Here is a 14,775-nt window from a genome sequence, read left to right on the forward strand (position 1 = left end):
GGACAAAAAAGCAGGAAAATATATAGACCCATAATGCGACGCGGCAGCGGTGTGGTGTGGTATAAACAGGCCGTTTCAGAGAACTTTACCCATGAGATGTTATAATGACTCAGCGCCCCGTTAATGGCCAAATGGAATTCAAGGTGAGCAGTTTAACTCCACACAGAAAGGCCCTTGCTGGCCACGCAGCTCGAACCCAGGACCTTCTTGCTGTGAGGCGACAGTGCTAACCACTACACCACCGTGCAGTCTAATAATAATTATTATTATATAATTATATAATTATCATCATGATTATGAACAGGCCAAATCCCAAACGGCTCCTGGTTGGAGACGGAGTGCACTACTGTAGAAGCATTTTTATACTTTCTATAGGGCGGTTTTGGAGAGAGCTGGGGGGCATTTGGGATTCAGTTAATTATTATTATTATTATTATTATTAACAAAAGAGCAGCTAGCTGTGGCTGAATCCCAAATGCCCCCCAGCTCTCTCCAAAACCGCCCTATAGAAAGTATAAAAAGGTTTCTACAGTAGTGCACTCCGTCTCCAACCAGGAGCCGTTTGGGATTCGGCCTGTTCATACGCATGCGTAATAGCGCTCGTTTATAGATGTGTTACTAACTAACTACAATTTCCAGTGAATTCAAACTGGGACACACTTTAAAACTACTACCTGGAAAACAAAACTGTTGATGAATTAACAAACTGATTAATTCCTAACTTCACTCGTGTGTACTTATGTAAAGTATTAAATTAATTTGCAAGCTAACAGTGTAATGTGTTTCTACATCCAGGCTGCTTTAGCACACACACACACACACACACACACAGCCAACATGGACTGAGAGAGGAACACCCCCCCACACACAGACACTCACCCAGAAGTTTCTTCACTCATGTAAATGTTGACACTCGGGTGGTTGTTATGGCTGTTGGTGCTGATTATCCCGCTGGGTCTGGCGAGGCACAGGGCCGCCTGGAGCAGCAGGAGCAGCACGCAGCCCTCGAGTGTCCTGAGGGCTGGAAGCGGCCAAGCGTGGAACTCCGTCCGGTGACCCTCAGCGCCCCGCGCCGCCTCCTTTTGCCCCAGCATCGCACCTTCACTCTTCCCTCACACTGCTTTAGCAAACCCGGTGCTTCCTGGCCGAGCTAACCGTAATGCTAACGACACCAGCTAGCTAGCTAACTTTGTTCAAGTCTTCAGGACTCGGGTCACATAAAGGTTACTCTCGCGTTATGCATAATGGGCTTTTTTTATTATTATTGGTACCGCTTAACCTAGGGTAGGTTATTATGCGCACGCGTGGCTCATTGGAGTTGCCTATGGATAATGTCATAGACATATAAACATAGACGCCGCATTGAGCTGGTGGCCCGTTGCTGAGATACGTCAGAGTGTCCGCCATATTGGATGTGGCAAATCTTCCCCATAAACCAATGCAAGTAAATGGACTGAACTTCATAAAGCCCCTTTCTACAATAATATTTAACTCCATGCCTTTTATTCACCCATTAAGACACACACGTATATATTTGGGAAACAAACAGGCATCAAAACAACACATATAACTTTTAATGTGATGGTTATAAATAGTGTGCGAAATACCCTGTACACTGCAAACTAGCGACAGATCCACGATAGATAGCTCAGGTAAGCTAATCAGTCAGCATACCGTAGCAAGATACCAAAACCTGAGGCCACAATAACCAACCGACAAGACTGAATATGATAAATGATGGAAATAGTGGAAAAACTGGGAATAGTGAATGAAAATAAAAATGTACAGTTTTATTTATTGAGTCACCACACAGACCTGCTCTCGCTGAATAAAGTGAGCTGAATGAGCGCCAAACTGAGTTCGGCCAGGTTCTAACGTCATAGCAAAACAAAATACATCACTGATTCCTTCCCATTCAGAAAGGTTAAAAACATTCATCATAGTGTGGCACTGTATTCTCTAATTCTCACTGCTTATAACTCTACACCCCCCCGGTGGAGATGAGCTGGGAAACTGAAGACTGAAGGAACAGTAATGAAAAGTATTTTTCCAGTCTCACCTGTGAAAGGTAATCCCATGTGATCTCGTTTGGACGGTAAACCTGTTGGTACAGTTAAACGCAGCACATGAATGAGGCATCTTTATTCTCGGCTACTGTCTAGATGCTATACCAGAGACGGTGAAGAATCTCCACTTTGCCACATCCAATATGGCGGTGAGGATGACGTATGATTCTATGCAGAAGGCGGCGTCTATGTTTATATGTCTATGGATAATGTGGTCCTACCCCCCCCCAAAAAAAAGAATTTGCATGATTCACGAGGGTTGCATTTTTATGCCTGAAAATCCGGAAGAATCACATCCTTAAGAAAGGCCCTCGCCGGCCGCTGCATTTGAACCCAGAGCTTCTTGCTGTGAGGTGACTGTGCTAACCACTACTCCACCGTGCCGCCCGGCTGTATGTAGGCTAGGACACACAATTCAATCCATTAATCAAATGATTTATTGACCCAAAACATTACATTTACATTAGTTAGCAACATATATTATGATCTTTAAATGGTATTGATATTTAAAGGAAAATAAGATTACAGACTCCTCAAGGGCCCTCCCCCCACTTGGGGCCCTGGTAACTCAGTCCTAGCCTGGGCCCGCCCATCCTAAGCGTGACGCAACACGAGGGCCTGTTGCGAGCTTAGTCTGGCCAGGCAGGCTATCTACAGCTCTTCCAAGCTCCCGAAAAATCGGGAACCAATCAACTTTGAGCATCTCCAACGGCCCTGGGTAGAGGCGTGTTCAAGGCACTGACGTAGTAGAACTGCGACCGGAAGCCATAGATTGTTTACAGAATCTACGCCGGAAGCGCTTCATTCACATCACGAACATGGAGCAGCGGCAAGCCTTTAACACAGCGGTAGATGCTGTATTGAAAGCATTCAACGGGAAGTTCTCATTGAAAACGGAGCAAAGAGCAGCCCTGGAGGTATTTATTGAAAGGAAGGACGTTTTCGCCTTGCTCCCGACCGGCTTCGGTAAGAGTTTAATCTACCAGTTAGCCCCGTCGCGTCACATACGTCAGAGGAAAGAGTGATGTGATTGGTTTAAGCTTCGTCACAGCCTTTTCTGGCTTCGACCAGTAGCAAACTGAGGCATTTCAGGGAGGCGGGTCAACCACGGGCTCTGGGAAACGGTTTGGCTTAATAGCTTGGCCAGACCAAATTCTCGGAGAGCTTTGAAGTTGCGTTAGCCAGGCTAACTCAGTCCCCCTTTTCCCCCCACTACGACACCTCTGGCTACAGATGGAAGATGGATGGAGTCCCAGAGCCACCAGGGGGCGATGTAGGTGGGAATTTTTAAATTTTTAAAATTTAAAAAATTTCCAATTTTTAGGACGGTGAGCTCAGTTCAGGATTTTGCAGGTCGCCTGTGTGTGTGTGTGTGTGTGTGTGTGTGAGAGAGAGAGATAACCAAATTAAACACGTTTAAAACCAACACAGTTTTATTTTCTTGTTCTTTTAAAGACAGCAGTGAAACACTAGACATCACAATTAAAATATTTAAATATTATACTAATGTCTAAAAAAATCAAAATAAATGAGATTAAAAACTTTGCATCATTGAGAGGTGTGTGTGTGTGAGTGAGGTTTGCTGGTGTTGCTGCTGTCTCTAGTCTCATGCAGCAGTCAGAGTTATTTTATTGATGTAAATCGGCTCTAAGCTGCATATAAAGCAGATAACGCACACTTTAAACGCGGCACACGCTGTGAGTGATGAGGTAGTGAAGCGTCAGGACAAACAGGACACCTGAGCTGGACATCCATGTGTCCAGCTGTCCTCTCCCTTCTCCTCTCTGTCCCAGTTGAACAGTGCAGGGTTTATTTCAGTCCTGTGTCAGACATTATGACCTGCAGCAGTTACACACTCAGTGCTTTGTGTCTGATTTCTCACAAATCTGATCTCGCAGATCGACTCACTCATATTTACTGATCTGTGCTGTTCGAGACCTGGTGCTGGTTTGTTTACAAAAATATAAGACATTAATCAGAGAAGCCACTTCTTGTTAAAATCTGACAGTAAAATGCTCCTCAGGGTGGAGCGGGGAGTGGAGTTACTGTTCTCACCCTGAAGCTGATTATTTATCTACAGCAGCACATCCCTGAGTGTTTTATTCCTCTTACACCACACCAGCTTCCCAACAATTTATTTATTAAAGAGCAACACCTCATAGGTTTTATCCGTTTATACAGTAGTTACATTTGATGAATTAGTTCCTGTTGTCACTGACGTTACAGCAGCAAAAACACTCGTTCCCTCACTGGAGTCTCTTTCTCCTCTCATAAAGTTAACAAGAGGGAAAACAATGTTACTGAGAAACTGTAAAGAAGTGTAAACTCATCTACACTGAAAACTTAGTTCCAGCTTCACCTCTGACTGTTACACAGCACTGACACTAGAGACTCCTTCCAGAAACATTACACACACACACACACCTCCTGACAGATCAGGGATTACACACATTTTATAACCTGTTTATTATCTGCTGGACACGCCCCTGTGAATGAGCTGTTACTATAGAAACCATAACATATTAGAGCGAGTGCATTAATCTAAACCTGCACTGCCGTTAGAGAGAATTAATCAACACCTTCTGACCAATCAGAGTCCAGCAGCGGGATTCGCGAGACATCACAGTGATCTGAACTAGCTGCACTTCTCCTTCTGACCACAAGAGGTCACCTGAGTCATGAATGTGAACTCTACACCTGTATATGATCCACCTGATTTACTTTCTCTTAAAGGTGAGTGGTGTGTGTGTGTGCGCGTGTGGTCAGCTTTTAGTTTTGAGTCTAATGCACCGTGACGTCACTTTCAGCTACAAATCTAAACGAGTCTGAGTTTATTCTCCTGTTCAGGTTTGTGGACAAGTTAATATTCAGTCAGAATCTGAATCCAGCCTCACATTTTGATCCTGTCCTGAAAGCAGATACGCAGAGCCATGGTCTCACTTTTTGTTTATAAATGCCTTGAGACCTCAAGAATGACACAGGAATAGTTTTAAGCATTAACAATAAATCTAATATAGTATTTTTTATGATTAAAGTGATTTATATAGGTAGCGGTCTGAGTGAATGGCCTTGACATCCGTAAGGCAGCTGGGCCATAGAAGGTTCACGCTGCATGCTGCACACTACACGCTACACGCGTGTAAAGAAAAGTGGACAAACGTAGCATGACTTGCTCTGGGCCATAGAACGGCGTTCACGTTGCACGCTGCACACTTCACGCGTGAAGCGTGAAATGAACATGCACACTTTTTTCTAGGCGTGAAGATGGAAATTCCAGTCAATGCATGCGGTCACCGCCGCGCCAGCCAATCAGAACGGGTCTAGGGAGATAACTCTATGCTTTCAGGGGAAAACTTCAGAAAAAATATAATTGAATGGTATAATTGAAAAATAGTTCTTCATCGGGATTGTCAAGCAGATTATAGAATGTTCGGTGAAATTCACCACGGGTTTCTCTCAGAAGGAAGTGTTCTCGGCTCCAAATTCTGTTCCTTTTTCTCTTCCTCTGTCTCAGTAAAAGCAGAATGAGGCAATCGTCATCATCCGAAGAGTCCATATTGTTGGTTACTCGGTCAAAGTAGAACAGACGCAACACGTGAACATCCAAGCATGAAGTTTAATGGCCCAGGGTCCGGTTCTTCACGTGAACGTGTAGCGTGTAGCGTGCAGCATGCAGCGTGCAGCGTGAACCTTCTATGGCCCAGCAGCCTAACGTCACAGCAGGAAGTCTATCGGTCTCATCGCCATTTCCGCTATACTAAAACACAGAGCTGACTGCAACTCCGATCCTCCATTCTGAGCTAATTTATCGCCATGACATGTAGATGTGTTGCTGGCTGGTGCAGCAACACGACAGAAGGTGGATTTACGTTGCATTCACGGCCCAAGAATGTTCAAACTGCAAAGATTTGGACGCATTTTGCGAGAAGTTCACGGGCACATTGGGCGCCTATGAAGTGGTCTCTCCTCTGCTCTGCACATTTTACTGAAGACTCGTACGAGACCTCTGATCTGTTGAGGAGCGTTGGCTATCAGCCCGGATTGAAAGAGGGTGCAGTACCAACAATTAAAGAAAAGGAAAACTACAAGAAAAGGAAAGCAAGTTCAGTCGCACCAGTTCTCCCAGAGTGTGTGCTGAGGGTTGTTGCTGAAACCCGTGACAGAATGGGATGTGACATATCGCTCGGGCAGTGACCTCCCTGCAGTTGTTGATCAAGCAGGTGACGTCTCGTCCCGGGTTTTAGTAATTGCCTGAGCCGAGCAGTGACGGCAGAGTACTCGGTATAGAGAAAATGGAGAATGAGTGGAGCAGCCGTTTGATTTCTCCGCTGGATATGCTCACCTCAGAAGCAATATCTCACCCTTATGTGGAAGAAGCGAATGAACGGAGAACTGAATAAACAACTGAAAGTCAGATTGTTTCAAAACAATCGACCACAAGCTCGGCCTTCAAGAAGCGAGAACACAGACGCAGAAGCTGCAACTCTCATTTGGATATAAAACAACAAAAACAACACCACACATTGTTTCCCTGTATTTAGATTAATCCATGTAACTTGTATTGTGTTTAAGTTGGCGGTATAAGATTATTTAATTTGCTTCAGAATGTGATTGTCTCAGTTCATCTGATTATTTAATGAGCCTTTTACGTTTTATCAGTGAAAATGCATGCATGTACATGTATGTTGCGTAAGTTATAGCACCCATCCTGTTTTAATGAGAGTCAACCCACAATCAGTGAAGTTAAATCAGTCTTAGTTGAGCGAGTCGGTAACGCCATTTCTTACTTTCTCCATAATTTTTTTTATTGATATGACTTCAGTCTATAGCTGTAAAAGGCCTCGACCTTAAAACCGGTTCCCGCTGTGATGTCACGCGCTCAGGGCTGGCTGGCTCAGTGGGGCAGCGCCAATCACAACTTTGCGGTCGATTTTAACTCTCAAATATATATATTTTATTCCTATTTATGCAGCATACAAGAGTCAAGGATGGAGATACTATCCACTCAAATTTATTTAAAAATAAAGGTTCTGCGTATCTGCTTTAAATTGTACGTTTCAGATAAAAAGTGTGATGTCATGCTGATGACATCTGGGACAGTTTTATGTTCTTACTGTAAAGCGTGTAAACGTGACTATTCTTATTATTCAATTGTAAAACAAAAAGGAAATGCAGATTTAACTGACACTCAGAGCTACAGCATAAAGTGTAAGGAAGAGAGAGAGAGCACCGAGTTTAGTGTTTTTTTCTTCCTACAAAAATTATTATTATTATTATTACTACTACTGTGGTAGTGTTTTACAGTCCAACGGTTTGTGTGGCAGAAACGTCACATGAGCACAGAGCAGGGAGCGAAACTCTATTTGTCTTTGGTAGTAAAGTTAACAGGAGAAACATCTAGAACAAGTGATGAATGAAATGTTCAGAATCTTCACATCTCCAGTTCAGCTCTTAAGTGATTTTATATAAACACACACACACACACACACACACACACACACACACACACACAGTGTTTTACAGATGCCAAGTTTCATCTCTTCAGCAGAGTTTTATTTCTCATTAAACTTTTTTTTGGAAATATTCAAAATTTAAATTTCACTAAAAACTAAGAGATAAAGAATTTTACGAACTGCGTTTCTCGTGTAGGTGCTGCTTCTGTAAGTGCTGCTAAATCAGGAAAACGATAAAATCATGATTTGTGCGTCAGGATTTTTAAAAGGAAACTAAAAAGGATTTAATGTTTTTGTGATTCTTTAACATTTTTAAAAACTAAAACATGTTTTTGCCATTTATTTAAACACATCGTGTAGTGGGCTGTGAAAAACTTTAAACTGTTTACATTTTTAAATGCTTTTGGATATTAATTAAGTTTAAAATTAGCGTGACATTTATAACGTATAACACATTTATGTTTTGTTTAAAAAAGACAAGAGGAGAAAATGTTCCTGATGAAACCTGAACATGTTCCACTTGGAGGAGTTTCATGTCCGAGCTGTAACTTTAATTACACCTGTGTGTTTATTACACCAACAAATCGCAGGAAGTTCTGGTGAACGCTTCGTGACAGACACTGCCCCCTAGGGGCACGACATTTTTCCTACAGCAGGTGACACTGTGCGTTTGGGGGGATTTGGGGGGATTTGGGGGGACCGTGTTTCTGTGGACTCGCGTGCTAAACGACTAACGCGTCCTGCGTTCACACTAACGAGTGACGAAGCGACAGTGTTCATGTTCCACGTACACGTTACCGACACGAGCTGCGATATCAGCGACATTTAAACTGAGATTTTCTCAATTCTACGCACTTTAGGTATGACTCTAAAGAAGTGATAAATTCATATGATTGTTACGAACAGTTCCTCAGACCAATCAGACGGAGCACGAGGTCCGACATTTCTTTAGTTCCCCGCTCACAACTTTAGTTCCTACCTGCAATTTATTTCCATAAAACTGCAAGAAAAAAAGTGTGTAACAGATAAATCACACACAGGTTTACACACTGATGAGTGCGTCATTATTATTATTATTATTATTGAGAAATGATAAACCTATGACTGTTTCTTATCTGGACAGGCCACGCCCACAAACGACAAACTGCATGCAATACGAGTAACTCGTCACCTGTCGGTGTGAACGCAGGGTTAAATCTCAAACACTGGCGTGTGTATCTGATCTAAATCACCGTGAATCTGTGGCTCAGCTCGATAAAGTCTTCACACGCAACATGACTGACAAGAGTTTAAGTGCTAATAATAAAAAGTTCCTTCTGAAGGACTAAAGGACTTCTCACTTCTTCAGCTCCAGCGAATCGTTCGTTCCTGATCAGAGAAGTTCTGTTAGTAGTCTCCTCCCTCCAGTTGTTCCCATGATGCTCTGGGATGATGTGGGTGAAGCTGAGAGAGTCTTCCTGCAGTGCTGAAGTAGATGAAGTGCTCGTGAGGTTTTGGGACTGCAGTGCACTTTAGCTTTGCTTTTACCAAATTCTGACCTTCTGACTTCATCACAGCACGATGGTCCAACATGGAGTCCAAGCTCCAGCGTGAGGAACCAGGCCAAATCTCCTTCAGAGCTGGAATCCAGAAGATGTCAGAAGATAAGTTTAACAGAATTTGAAAAACGCAGTACATTCATGAGAACAAGCAAGCTGACGGAGATGACCCAAGTCTCGGAGCTCTGAAACATCTGTTTGTGGAACCAGAGGAACCATCTTAGTCACATTTCTTATTCCTGCCTCCTTGTGATCCTGATCCTGTCCTCACGCTGCCTGTGCATGGAGAAGGTTCAGGAGGTCCATCAGCGCTCTGCGTGAGCTTTTGTCTGTACTGCAGTGCTGAGGCTGAGGTGTTGGAGGTGGAATCCTCGCTGGATGCAGCTCGGTGTTTCAGCCTCAGCTTGTGCGGTAACGCTGTTGTTTTAATGGTTTCTCCGTTCTGACCAGAGTGCGAGCTCTGACCCGTTTCTGAGGACGAAGAAGATGGAGACTCATCATCAGTGGACACTTCTTTGTCTGAGCTGCGAGGATCTCCGTCACTCGAGGACGTGTCCTTACTCAAAGAAGAGAACCTGTCGTCTCTCAGACTGCCTTCGTAGGTTAGTGCTGGTGGTTCCATGAGGTAGATGTTCTGGTGCTGAGGATCAGCTTCATCCAGTAGATGTTGGTCCTGCACAGGGTAGTGAACACCTATTTCACTGTTGGCGTAATTGTAATTTGGCACGTCCAGCGATCTGCTTGCGAGCTGCTGAGCCACTTCTGAGAGAGTCTCTAAAGCGTACGGTCCTGGTGGATCATCACTTCCTGTTTGCTTTGGATCTGCTTGGTTCTGAATGATGTACGAACTGCTGCTGTAGAGAATCACACTCCTCTGGTTAGAAGCAGGTTGATGAGACTCGTGATGTTCTCGCGTGTCGCCGTGGTACTTCTGCGCTCGACCGTGACGTCGGCTCGCGATGCCGTTGATGACACCGACGTGAACGCCTGCGCCTTCTTGCTTCATATCGTAATTGGCCGGTTCTGGGCAGTCCAGAGATGATCCGTCTGAGAAATCGGACAGAGATCCTCGGGAAGAAAAGGTGGGTAACGATGCTTGACCTTCACTTGGAGTAATTTGCTCTGCCTCTGACGAGTCAGAGTTCATCAGGATGCTCGGGAAATGTGGATTTTCAGAAGTGTGCATGTTTTTTGCAGCGTTGCTGATTTGTTGCGTTTTCTCCATGAAGGAGGTGGAACTTATGAGCCCAAATTTGAGCTTCAGCTGCAGAAGCTCTGTCTTCAAGCGAAGGTTCTCCTTGTTGAGTGCCATCACGCGGTTCTCCAGCACCATGTCGTTGAGTCTGCGTTTCTCCCGTGAGCGCTTGGCTGCTTCATTGTTCTTGCGCCGTTTTTCCCAGTATGACGCGTCTTTATTTTCCTCAGAAATGAACTCGCGCTTGCGTCTGCAGTTCACGTTGGGTTTCAGTTTGGCGACTCGGCCTTGGCGAGCATTGCTGGTGATTTGCGTTGACGCCGTGTTCTCGCCTCCGACATTCGGAATCACATCCTGTGCTTCCATGTCTGCACTGGGGGTTTGAACGGGACGATTCTGACTTTCCATTGTGCTTTTCCGGAATCTGCTCTTTGCGACATCGAAGACAGGATACGACCTGAAGACGCTCTAACGATCAGACAAACATGATCAGTTAGATGACATCATATAACCTTTAGGAATCACAGCGTAATTACTGTTAGATCATCGTCAATGTGGAGATTAGCCAGTAGTGCTCAGTTAGCTAGCGTTCGTAGCTCACTCTCTGCTCTGAGGACTGGGAGCTAGTCTCCATGTGTTCGGATCTCAGCCGTGAAGCTAATGAGTGATGTTCAGCTCCAACACGGTGCTGGAACTGTAAAGTATAATGAAAGATCAGAAATGAAGACGTACCTAGCTGTTCTCAGGTTCTCGGATGTTCTGCATGGTGGAACCCTGTCGTTCTTCTCCTGTCTGTACACTCAGTTGTCCACACTGATCAGGAGGATGAGAACCACCACGGCTAAAAACATGGAGACCAACAACAAACTTTTGAGGAGATGATTCAGGATTTCAGGTTTGATCTCAACGTGTTGAAGCAGCAGATCCACACCATCCTGATTAATCTGAACAGAGAATGGGGTGGGGCAATACAACAATCTAACTCCGCCCCCTGCAGCAGAGGAACTTGCACACACGCGCGCGCGCTCATTAGCACCTTAAAGCATGCAGTGATGATCCAGACCGGGTTTTTGTCCTTCAGCGCAGGACAGACTGATCTCACTGTTACTGAGCGCTCTCTCTCCCTCTCTCTCCCTCTCTCTCTCTCTCTCTCTCACTGACCCTGAACCCTGAGCACCGGAAACGCGCGCATAAATAGGTCAGTGGGACAGGAAGTGCGCGTGCACACAGCGGGCATCAGTGATTCAGTCCACCAGTCAGTTCAAACTTAAACCGGAAGTGCAACAACGTCACGTGCTCTTAATTACAAAAACCGATGAAATATCCATGTCACGAGCACCGCGGAGTCTCGCGCGTCTTTCAGCTGAACACGTGACCCGAGTGAGACCTGAGAATGAACTCATTCACACTGCAGCGGAGCCACAGCCTGCGCGCGCGCCACGGCGTTTCCGCGCCGACACAGATGACGTTTAATCACAATACACGCATGCGTTTACACACACACACACACACACACACTCTCTCTCTCACACACACACACTCTCTCTCTCTCTCACACACTCTCTCTCACACACTCTCTCTCACACACTCTCTCTCACACTCTCACATACACTCTCTCACACTCTCACATACACTCTCTCACACTCTCTCACATACACTCTCTCTCACACACTCTCTCACACTCTCTCTCTCACATACACTCTCTCACACTCTCTCTCTCACATACACTCTCTCACACTCTCTCTCTCTCTCTCACATACACTCTCTCTCACACACTCTCTCTCTCGCACACACTCACTCTCCCTCTCACACGCACACTCTCTCTCTCACACGCACACACTCTCTCTCTCTCTCTCTCTCTCTCTCACACGCACACACTCTCTCTCACATGCACACTCTCTCTCTCTCTCACTCTCTCTCTTTCTCTCTCACACACACACCAGGCCCGGCGCCGTGGGGGGGCGAAAGGGGGCGTCGCCCCCTCGTGGCTACAGCCCCGCCCCCTCAACGGAGACTCAGATCACTTAATTGTTTTCTTATGAAAATATAATGTATTATAGACGGAGGGGTCGTGCGGGCGGGCGGGGTTTTACATGCACACAAGTGCACTGTCTCTGCAATAAACCTGTAATATGCAGTCAGTTTACGGGAGTAGTCTTTCCCCCACCGAATTAAACCAATTCAATCACAATATTGTGAATCCATTTTCTTTCTTTGTAGGCTAAGTTTATCTCCGTTTATGTTGGTGTATGTGTTCATATATGGTCCGCTTTGTGCGCAAATAGCGTAAGAATATGTGTCGTTGATGTCACCCCCCATGCAGCGGGGGGGAAAATTCATCACTTCAGAGTGTTTAGTCCCTACACGCCTAAACTGGGGTCGTGGATTAAGTGGTTCGCATTGACTCAGTGTGAGTCAGGAAGGCTATTACTGGTGCAGCCGCGGGGTCTGTTGAGTTTTTTAAATTATGATTTTGGCCGCCGAGCCAAGTACCTTAGACTTGCATTGACGTTTTGTTTTCATGCCGCGGAGCTATTTGTATGTATTTTAAATTTAAAGGACTTGCCTGTAGGTTTGTGTGTGTTGTTTTATGTTTGGCATCTTTCTGGTTGTAACGCGTGTCTGTGAGAAAATCGGAGGGGAGGGGTAACAGGTGGGCACGGGGGCTGATAAAGCGCAACTGCCCTGGTAATATGCCACATGATTTTCCCGGACTAAAGCAACCTTCGGGGCCGTGGTGGTTTTGTGGTTGGCGCAGTTAATTGTTTGAAACACGTTGTCAGACCGCCATCACTACTACACACTATATGAAAAATATTTGCCCCCTTGCGATTTCTAATTGCCCCCTTAGTAAACTGTTCCTGGCGCCGGGCCTGACACACACACTCTCTCTCTCACACACACACACACACACACACACCATGGGCGATTGCTCTAAGACAACGAGGGAGGCTCAGCCTCCTCTAAAAATGATGAACATCGTGTAGGATGAATTGCGCTAGGCTTATGTTATAGCCGACCTTATAACATTGCTATTTCAGATCCAGAATCATAGAAATATATGTGCTCAACCCACTACAGTGCAAAATCATTCCGTTATAACTTTCCCCAGTTCGCCTAATGTGTGCGTGAGTTTTTCCCCCTCGTGACAGCGCGATGCAGCCCAGCCTCAGTGCACTTCAATGGCATTTGGGAGCTCTGCGCTTTCAATCTCAAAATGCAAGACGGTTATTGGACAAATACTGCAAAAACGCCCGCCCACAGACTCCGAGCCTCACATGGGAGGGACATGGCAGTTTCCGCGAGGAGACTGGTGATTGGTGAAAGCGGCCGGATATTTTCTTTGATTGACAGCTCGTTTCAACTATAGAGATCTTGCAGTCACGTGACCGGAAAGTACACAGCCGCCATCTTGTCGGTAAAAAACACAGCTGAATACTGCTGCACTCGTGTACAGAATGGATCAATTTCAACCGACGGACTACACGGCTCATATTTCTAATGAACAGATAACTAGATATATGTCTAAAATAAACGATCTACGGATTAGTGGCCCTTATGGCTTACCGGACGGAGTTTTCACAACCGTGTCAGTGGATTTTGAACTGCCAGCGGAATACCCAGACGTGTATAATTACCTCATTAACTTTCCCTCGCTGTTCAGTGGTGAAGTACTGCGTGCTTATAAATCTCTGCACAGTTATCTTTACAGAAATTCAGGATTTGTCAGCGACTCAGATGTGGCATCTTGTAAACAAGAAAATAACAATCCTCATTGGACGGGTAAGTCACTTGAGTATTACTAGTACTGCACTGACCAGCCGATAATAGAATAGAATAAGGTAATTCCAGCTGTAATTCCAAATCGTCCGTCTTGTTTACATGGATCTGGCGTTGGAGAGGTAGAGGCTTAGCAGTGGAGATTTGAGTAGCTGTTTTCTGAGCTTAGTCAACAGGCCGGCTCTACAGCCTCGCTTTTGCTTCCGCTCCCGGCGCCGCCTCCTTCGCTTTGCTTCCGATAACAATCCACGGAGACCCCGCTGGTCTCGCTATCTCATCCGGAATGTGTTTTTTTCTCGTCCGGAATGTTGTGCATGCGATGGAAATCGCTACAAACCGTCATTTTCTGCTGGAAACCAATGTCCAGTAAGTCCATACGGTTGTAGTGGACATTGAAGTCCGGTACAGATGAACAACACGCAAAAATACACACAAAAAACAAAAAACATGCACAGGTAGGGAGAGCTTGTAGCCGCAGCCGTTGTAGTAGAATTGTATATAGTAGGGTTTTCCAGAAGAAAAGGTAGAAGTAGAAGCAGAAGTAGAAGGCGGAAATATGGCGTTTGACCGACAAGATGGCGTCTGTCACACTCTGGATCGGCTGTGACGTCACATGCAAGTGCTCCATAGACAGGCAGCGGTACAGTGTTGCCAGATTGGGCGGTTTCCCACCCAATTGGGCGGTTTTAAGTGCATTTTGGCGGGTTTTGAACATTTTTTGGGCTGGATAACGTCAGCAGTAT

At 45.3% G+C, this 14,775-nt stretch overlaps 1 protein-coding gene across 1 annotated transcript; it reads right to left on the reverse strand.

Annotated features, from left to right (window-relative positions):
• Window positions 1–7,819: 7,819 nt before the first annotated feature.
• On the reverse strand, window positions 7,820–11,322 carry nfil3-5 (nuclear factor, interleukin 3 regulated, member 5). The gene is made up of 2 exons (XM_060918056.1): window positions 10,985–11,322; window positions 7,820–10,720 (listed from the first exon to the last, which is right to left on the reverse strand). Exon 2 carries the CDS (start codon window positions 10,658–10,660, stop codon window positions 9,278–9,280), a length of 1,383 nt encoding a protein of 460 aa, XP_060774039.1. The 5' UTR covers window positions 10,661–10,720; window positions 10,985–11,322; the 3' UTR covers window positions 7,820–9,277.
• Between the last annotated feature and the right edge of the window lie 3,453 nt (window positions 11,323–14,775).

Source organism: Neoarius graeffei, chromosome 4 (assembly GCF_027579695.1).
Source record: "Neoarius graeffei isolate fNeoGra1 chromosome 4, fNeoGra1.pri, whole genome shotgun sequence".
Taxonomy (NCBI): domain Eukaryota; kingdom Metazoa; phylum Chordata; class Actinopteri; order Siluriformes; family Ariidae; genus Neoarius; species Neoarius graeffei.